Genomic DNA, 24,090 nt, shown 5'->3' on the forward strand with positions numbered 1-24,090 from the left:
GTTCAATGGCGCCATAACTCTGGTGACGTAGGAGTTCCCATAGTCGAAGCCGTCCGCAACGTTATTCAACAAACCACAAACTTCATAGACTCGAGGACAAACATTTTCAATACGCTGGCCCGAAAACTGCGTGTGACACTGCATTTGACGCTTTCATCGATGGATCCAACACCATTGGTACGGACGTTTCCGCCTGGCTACGAAACAAACACCGCTCGACTCGCATTCACGATCACTCTCCCCTATGCTTCTTATTATCTTTCAATTCTGCAACTTTGTCGACTTTCTTCTCGTCAATTGAACATCCGCTGAATTTTTGCGATCGATGATCGAGGTCATTCTGATTCGTGTCCGCTCGTGGACAAAGCTAATGGACAAAATTGGTTCGATATACAAGTTACAAGTCGCGTGACGTCATAAAGGGTTCGCGTGATTATTTTGTGTACTATCCTGTATTCCGTGCGATGCAATTATTCTGGATAAACGCCCTTCAGAGGAATCAATATGGCAGAGTCATTATCACGTCCCAGCGACGCTTGCACTATAATCTGAAAGTCTGATTAACCCCGGCCTTTATAGTCTAAAAATCGGATTTTCGTCCCTTTCGCCCCCATAAATGGTATCGTTCCGCTCGTCGGCGTAAACTTAGTTAACCACGGTTCTTTTAAACGGCATTGAACGTAGAGCGTTGCGTTTCTGCGCGACGAAAAATTTCATTACAAAACGTCGTTAAAATCCCATAAAACGGGGGAAGCGCGGTGATCTAACCGTGAGAAGTAAAGGCGGGTATCGTCCACGTGCGAGTTTAATTTCTACCCGCGCCGTACGTTAGTTCCGTTTCGAGCCGGATGAAAATTGCACCGGACCGCGCCAGGCAACCGCTTAATTATTAACCATTCAATTTTTCACGCTTCCGCCACGCTCAAAAGCCCGTTGGGCGAAATTGAATTTCCGACAAAGCAACCCTTTCCGCTACGCCATACACGCCGCGTGAACCCTCTAAAGTGAGACGCTAAATTCGCGCCTTCGTTCATTCCGCGTCCGATTGTTTGCACATGATACATTATTCAAACGCTGTTAGGCTAATTCATCCCCCTCCTGGTTGACCTTCGAATTTCATTTAAATACGCGGACCTTCGCGTACGAATCGTGACCCGTCCCTGAGAGGATCATGCGTGATCGAAATTCATGGCTAAAAGTGCGTTTGGATAGGATACGCGGATCTGATTTCACAGGGAATGCAGTTGCCGCTTGTGTCAGAGTTTAAGAGGATTATGCCTTTGCTGGCTTTGTCTCGTCTGTTTCATATATTCATACGAGCAACAGCTAGTACGCGATAAAAATAAAACTTGTTTTTCCATCTTAATATTTCCCCCGAGATCCCCATTAAGTGGATATTCAAATTTTTTCAATTCGATAAAATCCTCTAACACACGCTCGCATACGTCGTAACAGGGGTTGTAGTGGATCCTTTTACATGTACGCTCCACAAATATATCCCGTTTATATAACAACTTTTTTCTCCCTCTCAGAAACATACTAAAATAATCTCATTTATTCGAAGTGTTTTTCCTACAAATGCTTTTATCCACTCCCCTAGAAATTCTTCTTCGCGATACAATGATAAATAACGGAAACATGCTGAGTCTAGATTCTGTTCTACCGTCGACATCACGGACGCTTATTATCACCTGAAGCTAGCATTCTTGGATTTCTGATACGAGCATGGCATTTTTCCTTGGAACCCTCAGATATTCCAGGAATTTAAAAGTTGTTCAACCGAGAGGACGCCTTGAAATCTGTAAAAATTTCACTTATCCTTTTTGCTAATACTATTTTTTATTCCTTCCACGAGGGCGATCATTGATCGAATTTAACATCGCTGATACACGATCTTCCCCGTTTTTCATTCGCTGAATTTCTACTGCGACTGAAATTGCGTGTAATGTGCGTGATATGCGTTAATTATTAGAGACGTTGCCGTCATCCGACATCCACGATGTTGAAAGGAAGATTTGAATAGAAAAATATTCCGCACGAATCGATGGTCCCGCGCGTTAATTGATTTCCATTGAACAGACTCATCGTCCACACATCAATTCTCCCATCCTCTTTCACCGGCCACCCACCAACGTTAACCACGCTCAGATTTCATTTTCACTCGCTCACGCCCGACTTAATGGCACGTTAATTCGAAATTCCATCAACGAAATCGCCACCCATTAAAGGTGTTTAAAATGCCGTTGAAATTTTTGATCTAGCTGCACGGGAAGGTACTTTTTTTCAGTTTTAAATTTGAAAAATACCCAAATGGCGGGGTATTGACTGATTTTCGGAAATATCTTAGTTTTTTTGTTTCTAAATTTCTACGCGGTAATGATGCGCCAGGAAACGCACTTTAATCCGCGTGGCGTCACGCGCTCGTCTCCAAGGCACCGATCGTTCCAATTCGCGGACGAAAGGAGGACGAAAAATCGAGCAGTCGAAACTGTTATATATCGAATTAGAGCGGAATAATTAGTGCGATACGACGACAACGAGGTCCACGTTCTGACTTGTCCGACGAGTGCCGCTATACGTCCGATACGCCTGGGAAATATGTTCCACCCATCGAATTGATCCGTTCGAAGGGGTATCGCGACTGTCGAGACATGTGGCAAATTCGAAACGGCAAGCTGAACGCTGTGGATCAAGGGGGGGTGGGAATGCGTCGTCGAATTCCCATTGAATCGGTGGGTGAACCGCGGATTAATTAAGTTCTCAGCTAGAAACGGTCACAACCCGTTTTCACTGGCAACGATCTCGTCGTGATCAAATACCGGAACGAATTTATCGAATTTCTTCAAGCAAGCACGATTTCGTACAGGTACATAGTTCCGTTAGAAATTGGGATACCATCGGTTTATTTAAGTCTATTTAACATCTAGCTGGATTCTGTTTTATTTGAAATTATTTTTTCACAGTATCCGCGAAAACGAAAAATATTTTATCGTATAATACGCGTGTACGATACCAATGCGTTTCGAACGAGTACGCATTAGGTTCACTATAAATATCCAACGCGAATTTTTCGTAACAGCTGTTTCGATATTTACTGAAGTTAAAATAACCTGATCGAAATCAATATCGACCTACATCTGGCGCAGTGAAATGAAAAGGATACTCGGACTGCGAAAGCCTTTTCAAAAATGTATTGAAAATGTATTTTCGTTCCCGGTGCACAGCATCGTGAACAGCAGAAAAAAAATGCAGAACGAAATGTTTACGAAACGATAGAAAATTACGATTGAAAGCCCGCAGAGCAGCTATATATACTATACCTTGTCTAATTAAGCTGTTATATATAATATACCTTGGCCCAGTTTACCAAAAATTTAACATTCATCGAAACAGGATATCAAACATAATTAGCCATCTCATAATCGAAATCAAATTGTCTAATTTACACAACAAACAATTGCCTTCAGTAATTACGTTAAACGGTTTAATCCCTGCAACTATTCGAGCGTGTATCGCCAAATTACCAGTCAGGTATGCATCAGTCAACGTGGCTTGTTGGAATAATTGTTTGAATCGGCGGGTACGATGAGAATTTCTAGAAACCATAACGAGCGAAGCTTTCCCGCGCTTTAAACCGACCGGTCGATCGGTTCTCGGTTCGATGAACTGTGGAAATAGGAACGTCGAAATTCAAACGCGATCGTACGCAACGGAAAACGAAGATACCTGAGACTCGTCACATTTATGAACAACCGTGCTCGAAATGCTATATGAGAATTGAACGCGATTTTTATAGAAACGTTCTAGAAATATCGTACTATTCGCAAATAAAGATATTTCTGAAGAATCAGATTTAAATATCTCCAAGCATCTAGAATTTCCCAGGCGATATGACCGATTAATCCAATTATTTGATTTTTCTCTTGTCTTATCACGAAAGAAAATTTGCCAGAAAAACTGAACTCTTGCGAGCGATTAGTCGCTCAACGAGAAAGTAAGCGCTGTGTAAATAATCAACCAACCCTTCAGCCGGTAAATGGCTGAAAACCATCGAGAAATGAAAAAGGAAAAACTATCGTTTCTCGATGAAACGATTTTATTGGAACAGATAGGTTGTTCGTCTCTGGTGGATACTTTTGTAAACGGTAGGCCAATCGGAGAAAAAGAAACGGAAATCGATTTATGCCACATTGGTAAAGCATTGTAGTTCATTTAAGCAAATGAACGACGCATATTTCTTTTTCAAAAGGCGTCGTAACAAACGACGATAGCGTTATGCAATGCAGTCGGAATACAAAATGAGATTCAAATATTCATATGAAGATTTCCTTAACTGTGACGGTGTCAATTGGAAGATATGTGCATTGAACTACCTGACTACAAGCTACGTGACGACTTTTACTCGAAGTTATTGGGTGACTCTGAACTTCAACATAGAATATGAGCACAATGATGAATAACAGTTCACAGAAGCTATCAGCAAAGCGATATTGACTCTGGTCTGACAGACGGTTGGTCACCCCAGCATAGTTAGAAAGCTATTAACATCTTTCATTATGACTAAACACGCAGGATGTCCCATAGATTTCCATACAAATTCCTCTGGCGTGTTCTACAATTCTACGGTACAGTTCGTTCCACGTCTAAAAATAGAACACGAACGCTTTACTAAAAAATTGCAACAAGAGTGGAAATCTGCAAAACGCTTAGATTCTTATTATATATTACCCTACTGAAGTTGACTGAAAAATCAAATTTCGCGTAGTCCCCAAAAATGTCTGCTCCCGGCAAATGTACCGAATCCAGGAAAACCCGATAAATTGCTCGTCCAAATTTGCTTTCGTTGGCGAAAGGAGCGCGTGTCGTAGAGAGTCTCCCATTCAAATTCCGCTCTTTCTGCATTTACACACATCCAAGCATGAAAATGCAATTTGTCCCAACTCCGGGGCGATCCCTTTTTCCATCGGATCCGGCAAAGCGGCCCGCGGGAAAATAAGAAAAGAGGAACAAAACGCGACACGGGGCGGATCGATTCGAAAGTATTTCACCTCGCGACTTTTCATTATTCAAGATTTGCCGGATGCTACGAGCCGAGAGACAGAAAAGGTGGGGGTTGGCGGAGGAACCGTTTTCCGCCACAGTGCAGGGCGACGAGATCGCATCAGGCCGCCATGAATAAGTTGAACTTACTAAGTAGGGTAAGCAAGTGTCTAGGCAACATTCCCCGTCAATTTCCCAGCGATGCACGTGCCGCGCGTTGCATGAGCGGAACGTATGCAAATGCATGTATTCTCCGCCGCGGGTACACAGTCGAGGGCATAACTCGCGATATAGAAAGGACCTGGCGTTATGCAGGAATAATGTACCGCTAACCAACAGAGCACCGGATCCTCCGCAGAGAGAACGAACGCTGCGAAGGTTCAGGTAAACCTGCTTTAACGTCGGCTCCACGAGGATATTCCGGCAGATTTCACAGGAACTGTAAAAAAGCGCGTTGAATGGACGTTGAGCTTCGACGGACGATGTTGTGATGCAACTTTTATCTTTCAGATGGTTAATCAAAGTTACGGCGAGTAACTTTAATTATTCGAACACAATGGGATGGATGAAATTGATTCTGAAAATTCATCTGCTTCTGATATTTCTAAAGACATACCACGAGTGTATAAAAAAGTCTGTTCATTTAGAACATTAAAAGGGAGATATGAAAAGAATGTGTAATTTTATTGAATATCTATATTTTATCTATCATGTTTGAATTCGTTGAAGGAAGAGAATTTTTGCGGTTTAATATTTCATGAAAAATTCGATGCTTCCGGTTACCACATGATTGTCTGATCAATGAAACTACCCAGAGTAATCGACAAATTGCTTCACCTTAAGCCTAACATTCAAACTGACTGACGTCTATAAACCCAACGCCAAACTTTCGCCAACGTCAGAACACTCTCAAGCTCGCATTAAGCTAAAGTCCGTAATTTAAAGTTCACACGATATTAACTAAGATTTCATCAGCTGATCGCATTGCTTAGACCTATCTTTCGCTTGCCAAACGACTGCCTTACCTCTTAACATATGTCTTCAGAAGTCGCACCTGTTTTTCCCACATTTCACACATTTTACGCCTTCCTTCAAACGTGTTGACGAGATTAGCGATCGTTGCGATGTCCAACATACGCGTTCTTCTCGCTGGTTCCTTTCCCTCTGCATTTCTCGAGCATCACAAGTTCCTTCAGTCCCAAAAGGAATTCGACTACATGTCTCACTAATTGTAAAGTCTGCATTTCTGATATACTGTCGTGGACAAGTTCATCGAATCTGGCTTTTCTTCACGTTCTGCCATCGTAAAGTTATTCACGGACTTATTACCTCTAATACTGGGCTGCGCAGAACAACGATTTCGTACACACGCTATCGTTTGCACCAGGACGATTTTGCGCACTTTGCGCCCACGCATACAGCAAATATTGAATGCACTCTCGCGTCTCCCGTAAGACCAATTTTGGATGTGCCTCCAAAGATATAGGGAACTTTGCATTAAAGATTAGAAAGAAGATTTATTTTATTCAACTGAGACGCGCTCTACGAACCATCTCAACAATATCGTCCTCGAACATTACCGAGAGCCTGGTTCGAGGACATAACCGTAGACAGTAGTCGATCTATGGTACAACATTCCCTACGGTAGAATATTCTAAAAAGTGCTTCGAGCTTCGAGTCACGTGTAAGTAAACGACCACCGCAAAAGAAATGCGTTACATACCCAAGTGAGGTTTGCTTTTTCACGTGCAATCGTGGAAATTTTTCTCATTCAAAAACCATCACAGGAACACATTTACATATATTCATACGAGGGGTTTAGAGTGAATTGAGCTTTCAAACTTTTCTAAAATAGCGCTAGAAACGCTCCTCTGGCGAACCATTAAACGGAATTCGATTCGCCAAAAGAAACGATCGCGATTTCGTGCACTTTGTATGGTTCCCAACGCGTAGTCTTTGGACTTGTGGCTATGGTTCACGAAAAAGACAAAAGAATAAAGGTTGAACCTTTATGAACCATGAAGCGAGTAAGCACGAAGGTAATGGAATAAATGAAATCTAAAGAAACATGCCAAAATCCAAATAACTTAATATCATTACATATTATTATATCTTTGACAGAAATAACATTTTTTTCTTCAATTTTTCAGGACACGTAACTTATTAATGAATGAAATTAAATCTCGTAAGACCCGTGCATACAAAGGGAGGGAACGAGATATAATTAACGTGAATTTTATCCTGCGTTATAAAAAGTGGAATTATATGATGTCATACATTATGATATTCAGTTTCCTATTCTCAAGCTTAATTTTATTCCTGAATTCTCATTGCTCGTTATAAACATAACGTTTAGTTCCCGCCTGCTCTTTTGCGGTATTATAAACACAGACTGGTAGAAAATATTACCGTTTAAACAGCGTTCTGAATTTTCTATCGGGGCTAGTATCGATTATGCAAATTCCTTCCTCCGTTTCAAATAGATCCCAATGTTCCCAGGTCAAACGTGGCGATGGTGCATTCTTGCACGTAATATCGAAAGTTTCGCGTCCCTCGATTGCACGTTAACACCGGAAGTTGAATTCAAATAGTGACCCGTATTGACTCTCAACAATTGCATTTCAACATTCAGAGCGAACGATCGCATAAACACCAGGATTTCGGTGCAATTCCGGTATACGTTCAGGAATAAAAACAAGTTCCGTCAAAAATAAATTCCTCCCCCCTTGGAAATATTACGTCGTCAGAGGCGAAATGAAGACAAAAAATTCATTTGAAAGTTCTAAATAGCTGGTGAGAAAAATGACTGTCTACAAGGTCCCCCAGATCCAGCTAATCCTGAGTTCCAGCTTATCCCGGACCTGCCGCAATCCTCTTCATGTACGTGACCCTTGAAACTATCTAGCATTATCTTAGACCATCTCACGTACTACTTGAAGCCTGTAAATTCTCTTGAACCTAAGAACACCTATATCGAGTACCCAGTTTCGAAATTCTCTTAAATATGTTCTACAAACGTGATGTATTGGAATTTTGTTGGATCTTATAGATCACAAATCCTATAGAGAAGTTGTACAATAACAATCGCGTAAAGAGAAATTTACTAAAGTCTTACTTCGCGCAGTGTCTGACCATCCACGTTCCAATTCTACTTACACTTTCCTTCTATGTATATTCATCACTGATCGCAGCAGAGGAAATGTTGAACTTATGAGAAGATCGCTATTTACGAATGATCGTTTCTCTGATATCTTACAAAACTGGTTCCATTCGTTCCATTAACCACTAACCATTAAAATTTTTTCCCCAAGCACCTATACGTTCGCAAGTTTCATCGAATTTCCGCCTGTCCCTCCATCATAAGCGAGGCCTACACGATTTCATATTGGAGTACGGGTAAACGGGAGACAGAACAATTAACGCGCTTAATGTAATTTGTTTCAAGCACATTACGAGCATTATTCGATCGTCACTCTGAAAAGGTGGCAGTCGCGGGGCGGATAATTGGCCTCCGCGTAAAATGAATTGCAAATTCATCGATGATACATACCCATCACAAAGACAAGTTGATTAGCAAAACTGAAACTGAATATTCGTGTCAGCCATAAATGGAACAGACGATGAAATCACACGCGTTGAATATAGGCGCGCGATCCATATTACGCCCTCGAACCACTCACGTGTACAAAACCGGGCGCACATCTTTACCAAATCAAATGTTCCTTTATTTCCTTATATCATTCTGTCATTTTATGCGCGGCAATGCAACAGTGCTGTCATTTCCAGGCAGTCGTAATATAAATATAAACGTATTTCGCCATTCTACTCGTTTACATACATATTGTATCGAACGAGTTTACATAAATTGCAAATGAATTTCATCTTGTTTTAATTTAAATTAGCGTTCAGCTGATATCATTTGCGACTGGTTAAAACATTTGTAATTATACCGTGGACAAGAAGACAGTTTTAATAGAAATTCCTTCTAAAGAGGGCAAGAAGGCAGTTTTAGGAGAAATTCCTCGGGGGTGTTTACCCCCTCTGAAGAGAGCGCACTCCTGTTTGTGATCCTGAAAGTGAATAACTTGAACACTGTACGAATTTTTGCTCCACCGTGCGAAGTGGTCACGACAGTGAGTAATAACACCGGAATATTAGGGCAAAGTTATCAAATGAACAAACTTCCTGACTCATAACGGGGAGATAATTGATCATTCGATACATTCACGTGGCTCAGCGAGAAGAAAAAGGACGAAAGTACCAGATACGAATCTGAGGAAAATTCCTATATGAAAAATTGAGATTTTCAACCAAGGCGCGAAATTTTTAACTAAATCGACAATCGTTTCCTTTCCTCAAAAACTTACAGAGATTAAACTAATAATGAAAAGAGGTAGAAGGTAAGGAATAATGCTCTTTTGCAATGGCCGATAGTCCTCGTATTTACAGACGATGGAGCCCCTTCGTTCCAATAAACGAAGGGCTTAATTGAATAGCAAAAAAGGAAGACGACGATAGTGTCAGATTCAGCAGACAGTTGAATTGGACGTTCAATCTGAAAGTTGATTATCGAACTTTCCCAATCAAGAGTCGGCTCTGTATCGGAAATCGAAACAATTTCGAAAATACAACCGAGAGAGAAACGACGCTAACGCCAATCTTTTGTGACCTGTTAGTCATTCCCAGCGAAGGAATTCGTTTTCCATTTCGATGATTGATTTCGGGTGTTGCTTTGAAAGTGCGTGGGAGCCGATGCAGTTAAAAAAGAGGAGGAAAATTACGACTACAGCGACGGGAGATCTATTCGTTGTCCTTTTACAATCGAAATTTGATTTATCCATGACAGAAACAGCTACAATTTATTAGACTATTTTTAGTTTGACTAAAAATTAATTATCGTTACGTAATGGCGTCCGTTCCAGAGCAACGTTTCACATTTCCCCTCGCTAATTCCTGCGTGACGATTTCGCAATCCGTAAAACTGCTCGTCGTTTCGGGGACAAAGAGGAAATAATACCTGGCCAGCGACCAAAGGCAGTTCATCGTTTCGATTCTCACAGAGGAATCCTTTGCGTGCACGGAATGAGAAATTGTCCATTATGAATCAGATTTAATATTGAAATTTTTTAATATCAAATATAGCCATCGTCTACTGTTGGATATTGAAATTGTTCGAACTAAAACATACATTCTGCATAAAATTTATCGATAATGTATAGAGAGAGAAATTTACGAGCATAGTCCCGAATCTCTCAAGTATATTTACTTAAATTACATCCCCTGACATAATTATATTTTCCACGTAGATTAGAGACTTATAGTGAGGTCTATAATAAACGTCTAATAACATCTAACTACAAGGCGACTCTTTGGTACGTAGTGTTTCACGCATGAATAGGGCTAATCATCGAGGCTGGCAGAAATTTTCTATCAAAGACTTTAAATGAAGCTCCGACTGATAAAAACGTGTCCTTAATGAAAAAAAAAAAGAGCAGCTCAGTGGACCTTTATTTATGCCAGAACACACTGCTCGCTCGATCGAACAATCGGCTGCGATCGGTAGCATTGACTATCGAAAGTGGAGCATACGCAGAGAAGCCTTCCGTATCCATCGAGACTATCATTATTATTTTATGGGACATGAAAAAGGTTCGCAAGGTAGAGGAAAATTTTCGCGATTTTCACGAATCTTCGACGCGTACAGGAATAGCTGTGTAACGTAGACTGGTAAAAGCATCAAATCCCATATCATAGGTTGGTTTACGATATCGAATGTCACAGTCTTCTACTCTATCCACGAGGTATGCTACGTGTCATTGGGTTTGAGGAACACTATATCTCTCGTGTTCTCAGCTACCCATATATTCGTTCGTACAGAGAAGACGCGTTATGTCTCCAGAGACACTTTGACAGACATTTGAATTTTAATAACCAATTAAAAGCGCCTCGAATGAAATTTCGACGACAGCTGAACGATATGCAGAGATTCTCCTCTTTAAAATGTACTATTCTGCCAGCGTATTTCGTAGAATTTCCTTCGATACTTTCCTAAAAATAGCCTGGCATTAGGATCGTTAACACCGATATTAAAAAGTCATCAGTTTCAAAAGCACCATTTCGCAGAACCTCATAATGAATTTCAGCAAAATTGTTCGCAAATGCTATGAAGGTAGCTCTTCTTTGAACTATTTATAACGATACCCCCACTTTGACTTCGCGCGATTCTTCTAAACTAACTATTTCCGTCCCATGTATTTCAACAGTACAGTAGAACGATTTATAAACTTGCATTATACGCGAAGTATATTGCAGTTGTGCTAAAAATAGGTATTGAATAAGTAAAGTATAACTATGTTAATTCAAGAGATAACATCGAGCTATAAATGATGGGGGTTCGTATGTATACTTTCTATCGATCGTCAGCAGACGTATAAATTGTGGTTAATAGATTAAAATTAGTAATGAAATTAGTTCAGTTAGAAGTTTGTTGCATCAGAGGGAAAGTGAGGAAAATTTCTCCAATTACAGATCACACCTTGGTGGCATGAACGTATTAAAAGCGTTATCGACGTGTCGAGAGGATTACGTAAATTATCGAAGAGGATATTTATAGAAGGGGTAGATAAGCAACCAAAATTGGTATCTAAAGTTACAATTTCCAGACAGCTAGCCAGTAGCGCTAGGCGCGTCGTAAAAACGAGTGGATCATCGTTTACTGTTTATGTGAAGCAGTAAATGCACTAGGATATAGCTCACTGCCGGGATATATAAATTGCAATTTTCTATCTTCACGGTCAAAAAGTGACGAACAAACGATTCGTGCGTCCAAATCCATCTTCTTTATCGATACACGAAAGCAAGCGGAAAGGCTCCGATGATTAAACGACCTCGAACCTTCCGTTTAACGCCGGCTGAAGCTGCCACGCGACGCGTGAAGAAAATGACAGAGAGAATCAAGCGAGAAGTGTAAGGTAAACCCATTCTCCATGTACCATCGGTGTCGTCACTATAAAATTATTTTAAACACAACGGTTGACCAGCGTGCAACACATTGTCAGTGGTGTAGAAGAATTTTTGACGTTCGTTGCATTAAAAAAAAAAAGGCAGACGGTTAAATAAACAAGCAATATTTGCAGATACTGCAGATAGTGTTGAATATTAAGGAACGTCGATGTTGACCGCAATAAACTTGCAGGAAGTAATTTTAACTTCTCGGTTAAACATCAAAGTGCAGGGACTTTAGATTGAACGCGGTCAGGCTGGAAAAGAGTTCCGATTGAGTTAAATCCTGAACGAATTAGAAAGCTCCACGAGCATATCACGCATTGTCAATAAAAAACAGAGATGTATAAATAGTCTTCTGAATTACTACAATAAATATTTAATCTGCACATTATGTGGCCTGGAAAAAACGCGAGGGAACTCATAAAATATATTCTCCTCCGCAACTTCCATCGAATTGCAATTTGTAAAATTCACACGCATAATTCATTCACGCTTCATCTGGTACCACGCGTTCGTATTACAATCGCGGAATCAGCATTTCCCCGGGGAACATGTGATACTCCCTCTTTCAGGTAAATTCCACTGGCTCGGTTAAATAGCATGGTATAACTGCGAAATCGCGTCAAAGCAGCGAAGAACATCAAGCAAGACTTAATTACAACGTCCCGACGCCGGAAAGCCACTAATGGACGGACACGCAGGAAAACGACCCCATCTCGAAATCCGCTTACGCTTGGACGAATTAATTAAACGTTTCCCCATGGCTGGAATAAGAGAAGTGGTACGCAATGAATGGCTTCCATGCGACAAGTTCAGCAACCGTTGCTAGCAAATTTAAGAGGTGATAATCTATACGACAGAACAAGATAGAGGTGATGAATAATGAAAAAAGCGTGTCGAGCTTGGTATTTGAGATGAACGACTTCGAAACTCCGTGCAGTGCGCGTGTACCAGTGATATAAGTCTATCGCAAGGGCGACGAACGATGGAAGTCTTATATGGCTGCGCGCAGTCATCCGCGTCGCGCTTATATCAAACTCGTACTACTGGTACACGTACACTTCTCAGATTTCCCAAGTTATTTCTCGCAAAAACGAAGCTATTCTTCACTCTCGTCTCATTTTGTTGCATAGAATTACCACTTAAAATATCAATTTTATACTAATGGATATAGATCGATTACGATAATCTAAAACGTCCTCGTTCAGACGCGAACGGTGAACCCCCCTACCCAGTGGTCATTTGTCTCTGAAAGCGTTAACACCAACTGCATTCGAATTGCAAATTCGAGATAATGGAAGACGTGAGAGCGAATATAAACTAGTCTGCTTGTGCACGCGAAGTTTGCGTTTCTTCGACGCTGGACAAAGTCTGTTACGTTCAGATGTGCCCAGGCAAACATTCTACTCTGTATCCTGGCAGCTGGGTCACTTGCTAAAACAGTTTTTGCACGTCTCTATGCAAGTGCATAAAAGTGCCAGGTCTTGGAAAGAGGTCCTGTCGTATTTCTGTCAACTACAAATGATGGAATGTATTTAGGTCAGTCTGACGGTAATTTTATTCATCGAAACCATTTCCATCGCGATCCTGTAGCTTCTTCCAACGTAACGAAGGATCATGATCTGTTGTGCTTGAAGTGCACTGATTTCGAAAGATTATACGTTTGGTATCATTAACAGAGAATCTACAAGAGGCGTAGTAAACCGATAGGTAAAGTATCTGACATGGTATACGTGAGTGGAGAAAGTTTCCAAGTGGGAATCGAAGAGTAAATAAAAGGATATTTCATTTGAATGAGTTTGAATGAATGATTCCTATTTGTCTCTAATATTGGTCTTTATGTACTTGCAATCAGTAAAGTATACGCCAAATATCAAACATTTTTACTGATTTCACGGACATTAAAAATTTAAAGTCATTGATATCAGAGGAATTTAAATGTATGAAATAAATCTAGCAAAACAGTTGCCATTTACCACCAATCCTAATAAATTTCGTGCATTACCGTATATTCTACGGCAACCATCTCAGCATAACAGCATAAACAGCCCAATATTAATTATCAGCGAGCCGAAATAGGGGAATACGATTCATAATCGCATAAACTGTAATCATTGCAAACGCCGCAATTACGGCACCACCTAGAAGTGCATTCTCCGAGATGCGTAATGCGTTTTGTAAGCACGATAACTGCGCCGTGCTCGCAGCTGTAGCGCGTAACAATGCAGGCCTCTAATATATTGTACAAATCCCAATTTTACGCGGTAGCGTAGAACATTTCGTAACGGGAGATAATCGCGACAAAATACGGATGTTTGTTTCCAGGATGCTCGAGGCAAAGGTGGAGTCGCGCGGACTGTAAAAGCCAAAGGATGCGAGAAGAAAATAGGGCAAGGTTGTACATTACCGAAATCGAATAATTTCCGGCCTCCATCCACGAAATAGCAGCGCTGCCTCGAATCGATGCTGATTCCATGACGAATTTACCGCCAGAAGCTTAAATCACTCGAAGCATCGAAGTAGCGACGATTCCTTCTTCGATAGTGGATGTCGAACTTTTACCATGGCACCGGACGATCTCTGTAAAGGCACGAAAGGTTAGCAGAGTTGATCGTTACCATTTTATCTCAAGAACGAAAAAGCTTTCGCGTGCGAACAGTCACGTTTGCGTAATATAGATAAAAATTATAGAGAGACAAGCTCAACGGTGAAGCTGTGCAGAATCGTAATTTTGTACTTTTTTTTCTGCACACTTGGACGCAGTTTTATCGCAACCTTGCATTTTAATGATTAAACACGGTGGCCAACTAACGTAATTTCCCTATCGCTGATGCGGCTACGATCGACGACATTTTTAGAACACTTCTGCATGAAGCGGGACAACAGGAACACGAGATTGCCGTCGGGCAATTAACGATTTCGCGAGGGTTGCATCGACGTGGCCCGTCGGATGCGTCATGTCGTCCTACGAGGGGCACGTTTACGAGCAGAATCTTACTTGAGAACGCCGTGCCGTGGGGCAAAGCATCTAAATTACAATGTCAACGCCCGCGACGGACCCGCTGCCGTCCACCATTTCCGGGGAATTGACGACCGCTCTTATACCGACGGTTACCAAGATCGATACGCGGCTAGACGTCAATCCCATTTCGGTGGTTTTGGCCGTGTCGATAGTCTGCATTTTATCACCGATCACCGTCACCGGAAACTCCATTATCCTGGCCGCCTTCTATAGGTACAAGAGGCTACGAACTGCATCCAATTACCTGCTGGTGTCTCTGGCCGTCAGTGACTTTGGGGTAAGCTGTCAACAATTTCTACCATTTATTTATATTATTAAGAGCTATCCCAAGCAAGATATTAAGATAGAAGTATCCCACTGTCCCGCAAGATTGATTATCTAAAAAAATATTTTAATTAGTCAGCTGTCTGTAATCAATCAAGAAACAGGACGAAGGATACTTCCAATAGAATTCGTGCGATAGTCATCATAATTGATTTTGATACATTTTACTCGTGATATATAGCGTTGCCCTAAATTAATCGGTTAAATTATATCTACTTATACTTTATGAGTAATAAATCGAAGGTGTAAATCTAATGGTAGTCGTATAAAAATATAAATTTCACGATTCAGATTCATTACAGAAGCATAATAAATTTAGGTCGATCATTTATCCTAGAAACGCTCTACTTGCATACACAAGTTCAATCCATTGTTCGAAACGATCGCAAGATCCTTAGTAAATATCAAATTGCACCCTATATCATTTCCACGCTCCGTTATCTTTGCAAGCCGAATATCTAACCCGAAGTTGAACTTTCAAACCCACGTTATCATAAAGCTTTCGTTTGCCCCTGTATCTGTTGCTTATTACTAAAGTTACACCATTAAGTTTAACGTTTTTCTTTCGAGACTTCCTGAAGTTAATTGAAATACTTCGACGTTAAATTTAATCCAGGATTTTTCGTAATCGATGAAAAGTGATTGAAGTATCAACGCACGCAAATCCGATATTATTATCATACAGGTCGGAGTGTTCATGCCCTTTGGAATGCAGCTGGAGCTGTCTGGTCTTCCGGAAAATGGTGTTTCCACGTTGTGCATCGTGCCATACTGCATTGTAATCGCGCTGTGCAGCGTAAGCGTGCTGGTGACCGTGGCAATAGCCGTAGACCGTTTAACGTCGCTTGCACAGCCCCTCAGATACAAGAACATCATCACTCACAGCAGCATCGAGAAGTACATAGCCGTGTTCTGGATCTACGCGATCGCCGTTGGTCTCTCACCTTTGATCTACGCTGAAGTAGCGGGAGAAACTCAACCGCACAGGTAAGTGGAGAGATCGTTAAGCTTCTACCCCTTCTCCCTCTCAATTCTTCGTTAACGAATTCACTTGTTCATTATTTTAATCTTCCTTTTACTGCATCGCTTTCTAAACTAAAAGCGCTTAGCACACTAATCGACACCATTTTAATCAATGTACCAGAAATGCAATAGCTGCACTGCACTATACATTTTGACAAGAGAAGTATTAAATTAAAAAGTACATATTCTACGACCTATTTTTCGTACAGCACGATAATCCAGGACATATTGGACAAACATTTCAAAAATTGTTAAAATCAGATTACCAACCAGTCACGTATCTCAAACAAAAATGAAACGAACAAGTAGAGTGCATTCCAATCAGGATTGCCTCTTTTTTTCTACTCTTTGCACCCGTCGTGGAAAAAAAAAATACCGTGGCGAATTTCATTGTTGTAAACAAACGTAACTAATTTCTTTTTTTCCCCTCGCGTGTTTCATCGGTACGTAACATTCGTTAAGAATGCGCACGTGCTTTGAAAAATGTCCGTTTCCCTCGTTTTCGCGTGTTTACGCAAAACCCAGTTGTGCAATCTAACGTATAAAAGCGACACGTGAATCCCCGCGAGAATACGAAGTATCGCATAAATCGTACCCTGTACCTAACAAATTGAGTTAATCTAAATTTATCATTGTATCCTTTTTTACACGGTACTTCGTTTGTATCGATAAATAGCCGTGGATTGCAATCACGCCATAATAGGATTAATATGCAACACGCGTGGAACGACGCTCCCGTAATTTACAGTAAAAGTTATAGATCCCAATATAGTTATCCAACCCCAACAACGGAATCAGCGTTGCTTTGACCTTGCCACGTGCTCCGTTTGTATAATATCACCGTTACACACACAATCAACTCTTGTTCCATTAACTAAATATCAACATGGTTTACATAATTCCCCGTTTATTTTGGAACAAAGATAAACAATTATAGGACGCAGTTACCCGTTAAAATTACCTTTAATCGCGATCCGTTCGAATCGAGACGCGAATCTCTTCGACAACCTGGTAAATGTTCCTTGGCGGTGCAATAATTCGTACCGCGAGAAAAAGGTTCAATTAGCAGCGAACCGTCCGCGAGCATCGCCCTCGCGAAGCATTTGACACGTGCGCTGGCAAGGCTTGCGCAGCTTGGCAAATTGGAATTAATTAGACGATATTCGAATCGCCGCAGTTACATAACGAAATCGAGTGGCTAACGAGCGAAACTAATTTGCTTTCTGTCACAGCGGCAACTGCAGGTTTGGCGCGGCGGTGCTGCCTCCGGTAAGGGTGTTCCTGGTGGTGGCAGTATGGGCGCCCAGTGCCCTCGTCCTTCTCGGCTGTTACATGTACGTGTACCTGGTGGCACGTGCACACGCTCGCGCGATTTATACGGTGGAGCTGTCGTTCAGGCATCAGACGCAAACCCTTGCGTTACCGCGTTACGGTCAAACGCTGGCAGTCACGGTCGGCGCATTTCTCATTCTCTGGCTTCCCTTTCAAGTGAGTAGATACGCGAACGGACACGGTCACCATATAAATCACCATTTGTTATCGAGCCCAGCGCGACGTCGCACGTACATCCCTGCAGATTAGCATCCCCTCGTGACGCCGCGTAAGCGGCTGCTGCAGCCTCCCGTCTGACTGTTGTTACGCACGTGCTACTTGCGCGTCGGGACATACGCGACATCAATTCTACTTTGTCGAGAATACGCGCACGCTGCACCGATCTCTCCGATACGGAATTTACGAGCGACGTACCGTGTATATTAACCTGTTCGGCACGACGGTCATGTACCGTGCGGTACTATCTGACAGGTAGTACTTGCCGTTCGACAGCGACATAACGCGAGAAACTATTTTTCGATTGACCCAGGGCGATTGAAAATTATACGGCTTATGCAATGATTGGTAGTGTAGGCTGCGCTATTCTCTCTTGCTAACCGCACACCGTTGCTCCTTTATTCAGAACTTTCACTTGTTCCACGAAAACAGTAATTTCCAATTAAAATGCATAATGAGTAGTTCTCTCGACGTAAAGGGCTACGTGGTATAGCGTGTAAAGTATGGACGAGGAAATACGTGTACGAAGGATGTGAAAGATTTAATAAGCCCACTATGATATCGAATAAAGAGGAGAAAAGTTTTGTCAGAGAGAGAAAGAGAAAATCGAGAATTGAAATAAAACTAGGTTTCAAATTGATATGAGATATTGTGAAATTAATTATTTTATCATAAAATAACAGAACAATAATATTAGTGACTTCTACTGGTTTTCAGTCGTAAAAGAGATACGATTCACGCGTTCGTTTCTTGAATTCGATTTCATTCCTACGCATATTCGATAGCTACACCGCAATTTCTATATTTCATACGCTCGGGAGAAAAATCAATATTCAAACTGTGACTGTTTGATCCGTCGTGCAAACAAAGATTAATAAAAATAAATCTGCAACTTTCTCTTCCGCTTCCTTTTCTACGTAAAAAAGTTATTTAAATAACGGATGCGTTCTCTTGAATCGAAGCTATCTAGCGAGCATTTGACGCCGCGCAAATCGATGTCGTAATCAGGTTTCCGTTACCCGTCCATCTTCATCCCCTACAAACAAAAGTTCCACGAACAGAAGGGTGAAAAACGACATAACTTTCGAAATTGTGGCGGAGAAGTTGCGGAAACGGGTGCTCGCTAACCGTCCAGGAAAAAGAAGCTGAGCTTCGAGAAAACTCCTAGTAAAGTGCTTCAAGTTTTTCTCCTTTCGCACAGAGAGAAAAACCACCAACAAGACGGTAATTGCAAACAATTTCGTTGTAATGTGCAAAAAACGGAACGCGAATTGCACGATTTTATCACATTTTCATCGCGACAGAATGATTGTGTTCATATGAAATGAACTTTATCGAATTTTGAATATTGTTACAGACTTTTCGATTTACGATCGCAATAAATATTATCACAGCACTCACTGTGGAAGTTTGTACATAAACACAGGAAAATAGTTTCGAAGCATGAAATGCGTAGACATTCTCTTTCTCTCTCTCTCTCTCTCTCTCTACCGGAAAGGGAATTAAAAGTCTGGATTCCGAAGTAATTTTCAATAATGGAGGTCAAGGCAAACAGCCACTATTTTAGTCTGCATAGTACTAGCAGACATGCAAAATGATGTAGCTGTTGTCCAAACTTCAAGTTCATTGAGGCCACCTACGCACACGAACCGAACGGAAAGTAGTTGCTTGCCAAGATTTTGCCAGGACATACTTCTCTAACTTTCTATTAATACCTCCCAACCTTGTACTTCGCCGTGATACATTCAATCACGACATTCCTCCGTTTTTACATTAAACATGATTAACGTTTACATTTCCTTCAGTGGCATCTATTAGCCCTGAGAGTCCCGGTATCTTACAGAATAAAAGCAGAAATTATCATATAAATTGTCAAGAATCCCAGATACCGACCGAGAGATAATAAAGTTTAAAACAAACAAACTGGGCATGATTACCATTTCCTTGTTAGGAGAGAGCCTCCCACGGTACAATACAATTTCATACAATCGAGTCACAAAGACTGAAAGCGTCCTTCTAACGCAAGGCTAATTTGCTTCGCAGACCTGCATGCTGCTGGATATTTTCTGTGGCACGAACATCCTCACGGAATGGGCGGTGATATGGCTGGGGTTGCCTATTATGGCGCACAGTGGCGTGAACCCATGGATCTATGCCTTTCACCACGGTGAGATGAGGATGGCCGCGGGAAAAATCACTGAGGAGCTGGTCGCCCTTTTTGGGGTGACACCCAGTCGGTATGGTTGCTCGCCGATGAGACGCGGCTCGAACACGCACATGGAATTGGCCGAGGTGAACAACAGCAACGACACCAGGAGGCATCCCGTCGAGGATTGTTTCGCAGCAAAGCAAAACAGTACTCTGTACACCAGCAGACGGTGCTTGGATGTATCAGGCAGGCACACTGATATTTCCCCTGAGAGGAACATCGATCACTCTTCCGGTAGCAGGCAAGAGAACATCATCGAGGAGGACATCCACGATCTCACGAAGATGCTCGATCTCAAGTACATCATCGACAGAAATCACATGATCGATTCGAATCATAACATCGACAAAATAAAAAATCTCAAATACCTGCTGGACCCAACGTTCAACAAGATCAGACACCTGCGAAGACTGAATCACAAGAGGCTGACCAGCAAGAACTTCTCTAAAACGTCTGAGCCAAAGTTCACCTCGTATCAGAATCTAAAAAGCGACGGGACGTTGAATCAGAAAGCGTTGCAGATAAACACGATGTCGGATCCGGTGTTGAGCGCGGACAGTCCGATGGTGCACGTTAAAGACTTCAACGATGGCCTGAGTCCTACGAATATAAATATAAGAAGAAACTCGAACCTCTGTTCCATGTCTGATCCCAATATCAAGGCAGCGATTGGGCACTCGTCAGAGGTTAATCTTCGACTTCCAGCCGATGGTAATTCGCAGGTGATCGAGACGCACAGATACTCCGTGCAGAATTTGGATCACAACAGATGCGACGGTGGATTGGCCAGACACGTGATGCTCTCCCAACAGTTGGAGAACCAAAGGCGACTCCAAGTTTGTCCGCGTCCACGAGTGAAGATCAGCAGTAACTACGATCGAACGAGTCCAAATTTGAACTTGAGATTCCAGAACAGTTACACGTCACTGTCAACGCCAGACAGTGCGAGGTCGAGCTTGTTGGATAGTCCGAGACAGAGAACGTCTCCGAAACACATAACGATTACTGCCAACAAACTAGCAAGCCTCGCTCATTCGGATAATCCGGCTTCGAGGAACTTGGAGCACAGAATCGATCCATCGTCCAGGATACTGCAAGCTCGAAGAAACATGGAGATACTGAAACATTCCGAGTCGATCAACACCATCGAGCCGATGACGCACGCAAGACTGTTAGAGCCCTACAAAGTCATAGAAACTTTGGCGGTGCCAACGATACACTCTGAACCGCCAAGCCCTATAGATCCTCTTCCCTTAGCCTCTCTGGAAGAAGAGGAGAGCAAGAACGCGGAGATGCAGAAGCCCTCCATTAATATCGATCGCTTGAAGTCCCCACTGGGTAACAGAAGGAGTCCAGTTAGACACTCGGACCCCGTGATACCATCCGTCTTGTTAAATATCGAAGACTACAGCGAGGACCACGAATCGATCAATGACATCTCTAGTCACGAGAGTTCCTCGAACGACGTTACATCACCAGGTCAAGTAGCGTCGATAGAACCCATAGACTTGTTCGAAGCCCTATTGAAAAATTCAGACAAGTGTCGAGAGGGGAGGCTACCAGAGCCGATCTTCGCGGAGCACGACTCGACGAGGTTCAGCTCGAGGAGACCCTCCGACTCGAAGTGGTCAGAGTCGTCGAGGAGCCAGGAGATCCTGTCGAACGTCGTCACGGAACACCAGGCGTTCCCTTCGTCCTATTCGGTGAACAACTTCCAAGTTTGCAACAGCGGCAGCGATCTGAACGATCTGACCTCCCTCGACCCCTTCATGTGCCCAGACGCGTTGACGTCCTCGTTACGAGAATCCTTCTTCAGCGCCCCATCCGTACCTGACTCAGAGATCTTCACGTCGTTCGAGGAGAACGACGAATCCAATTACATACCAAGCACCGAGCACGACTTGATCGCCTATAATTCCGGATCGACGGTCGATCTGAAGAAGTCGACGATCGAGGCCGATCTGCAAAGCAAATCCACGGAGTCTGTGCTCAGGAACAGATGCCTGTCGGCGAGGTCTTGCACGATCCTGAGATTAGAGCCGTTCTTACATCGTAGCAGATTGCGAATCAAGCCAGGAGCGGATTATATACTGAAGGATGTGTCTATGAAGAAGAATCCACGATTAGCCCCCCTCGCCTCGCCAACGCCCACGGAAATCTGCACCCCCACGTTCGAGCTCGTCTCAGAGATCAAAAGTGACAATGGTGTCGGTGTTAGAGTGTAAATTCGTTGGTGCAACTTTCGAAGCGAACACTTTGCGGTGACGCAGCGAAAGCGACGCTTCGATTTCGTTTAGATGAATGAAATTGGTGAACGACATTCGAACTCCTGATCGTCGAACAAGGATTTTTACGATGCGCCAATGTTATATAACATATATACGATTACGCATCTGTATTTTTATAATAGCTCGATGCCTGTTGGAGAAAATTGTTCATTGTGATTGTTGTGAAACAATGGAATCGAACTTTCAAGTTGGACTGTGATAGTACGACGTGTCTTTAGCGAGATCATAGAACGATCGCGCGAAAGAAGAAATTTTATGATCGTTTAACGGGGATTAATCCTTCGACTCCGAACAATAGCCACGGGGAGCGTGTGTTGCCGTTTGAAAGAAACAAAAAAAAATTTACCGCTCCACTGAGAAGCTTAGAATGTATTTTCGAAAAGTCCATCCAAATCGCCAAACTAAAGGTTTCGATTTCGTTCTGAAATTTATGAATAGCAACTGAAATTATTAGGAGCCTTAGGATTGAGATCGTCATTTAAATTTGTAATATATTACACGATTCAACATTGACGTATTTAATATAAAGAAAAAAAAAAAAAAGAAAGAACAGTTCAGAGTATAAAAATGTCAGGAAGGAAACGATATCGAATACTGTGTAATTCGTTAAATTAGTCGTCTATTGATAAAGCAAATACCGTTTAAAATATACAATACGTGAATTGTACTTAACAGATTTTGCCTCGCCGGTCGCACTTCACTTGGCTAGTATACTTAAAACATATTCCAGCGTTTTTTCTAAACATTATCGAACACTGTGTGCCAAGCGGATTACGTACGGTTTCTAAACATATTCCCTTCCTCTCGGATGAAGTACACGAGGACAGTAAACTGTGAACCACGTTACCTTTTGTGTACCTGATTAAAATTAATAATTTGCAGGCAAAGTTCTCTCAAATGATCATAATCTCAGAGATAGCGAGTAAACATTGATGAATGGTGTTTGTTTTTACACAGCCAACGAAATCTGCCCTTCGTATCGTCTAAGTTCCACTTCATACCTCCGCGTCTATCTCACCAGCCACGACCGATCACATAAATCATATCTGATTCCAATTAATTTAACGCATACGACCTAACAGTTCGAGATGACGGAACGTCGTTATTTATGATGGAAAAACTAAAAAAGAAAAATAAATCACGTTCCGATTCTTGGAAAATATCGAACCCACTGATTATCAATATTATCACGTGAACCTCTGCAACAATGCTCAGACAGTGTAGAGATTTTTAGAGTAAAAAGGATAACGAGAAACCAGGCCGTTCCCCTGATCAAGGCAGCTAACGAAAATCACATTAGATTGGGAGAGCGTGTGGAATGTACTTAAATTATTTAAGAAATCTATACAGTAGAAGGAACGTAAGGACCAACAATTTTCAATATACGAACTCAACTAAGAAAAATCGTCAGTCCTCGATTTAATAGCTCGTAATTATACGATAGAACGTCGTCAACATAATCGATTCTATTCTTTTGTAATATCCCGTGATGATCGATATTCTGCTCGTCTGACAAGTTGAATTAATCCGTGTGCATCCTTAATCGGATCAGTCTCTAATTTTTTATATCGCGTCGTTGTAAAAAAGCGCTTCGCTAGTTCGAACTCCTAATATATCTCAGGACTGTTTAG

General features: G+C 41.9%; 2 protein-coding genes across 2 annotated transcripts in view; one reads left to right on the top strand and one right to left on the bottom strand.

Moving 5' to 3' along the window:
- Task7 (TWIK-related acid-sensitive K[+] channel 7) overlaps positions 1-14,548 on the bottom strand; it is an 86,181-nt gene extending 71,633 nt beyond the window's left edge. Inside the window, exon 1 of the mRNA XM_076906387.1 lies at positions 14,453-14,548. The gene's annotated coding sequence lies outside the window, so the exon portion shown is untranslated. The remainder of the gene's footprint in view (positions 1-14,452) is intronic.
- Positions 14,513-22,396, top strand: LOC143430273 (uncharacterized). Its single transcript, XM_076906375.1, has 5 exons — positions 14,513-14,642; positions 14,904-15,344; positions 16,077-16,378; positions 17,647-17,902; positions 20,006-22,396. The coding sequence occupies exons 2-5, from the start codon at positions 15,084-15,086 to the stop codon at positions 22,394-22,396; spliced, it is 3,210 nt and encodes a 1,069-aa protein (XP_076762490.1). The 5' UTR covers positions 14,513-14,642; positions 14,904-15,083.
- Positions 22,397-24,090: the final 1,694 nt, after the last annotated feature.

This window comes from Xylocopa sonorina, chromosome 13 (assembly GCF_050948175.1).
Source record: "Xylocopa sonorina isolate GNS202 chromosome 13, iyXylSono1_principal, whole genome shotgun sequence".
NCBI lineage: Eukaryota > Metazoa > Arthropoda > Insecta > Hymenoptera > Apidae > Xylocopa > Xylocopa sonorina.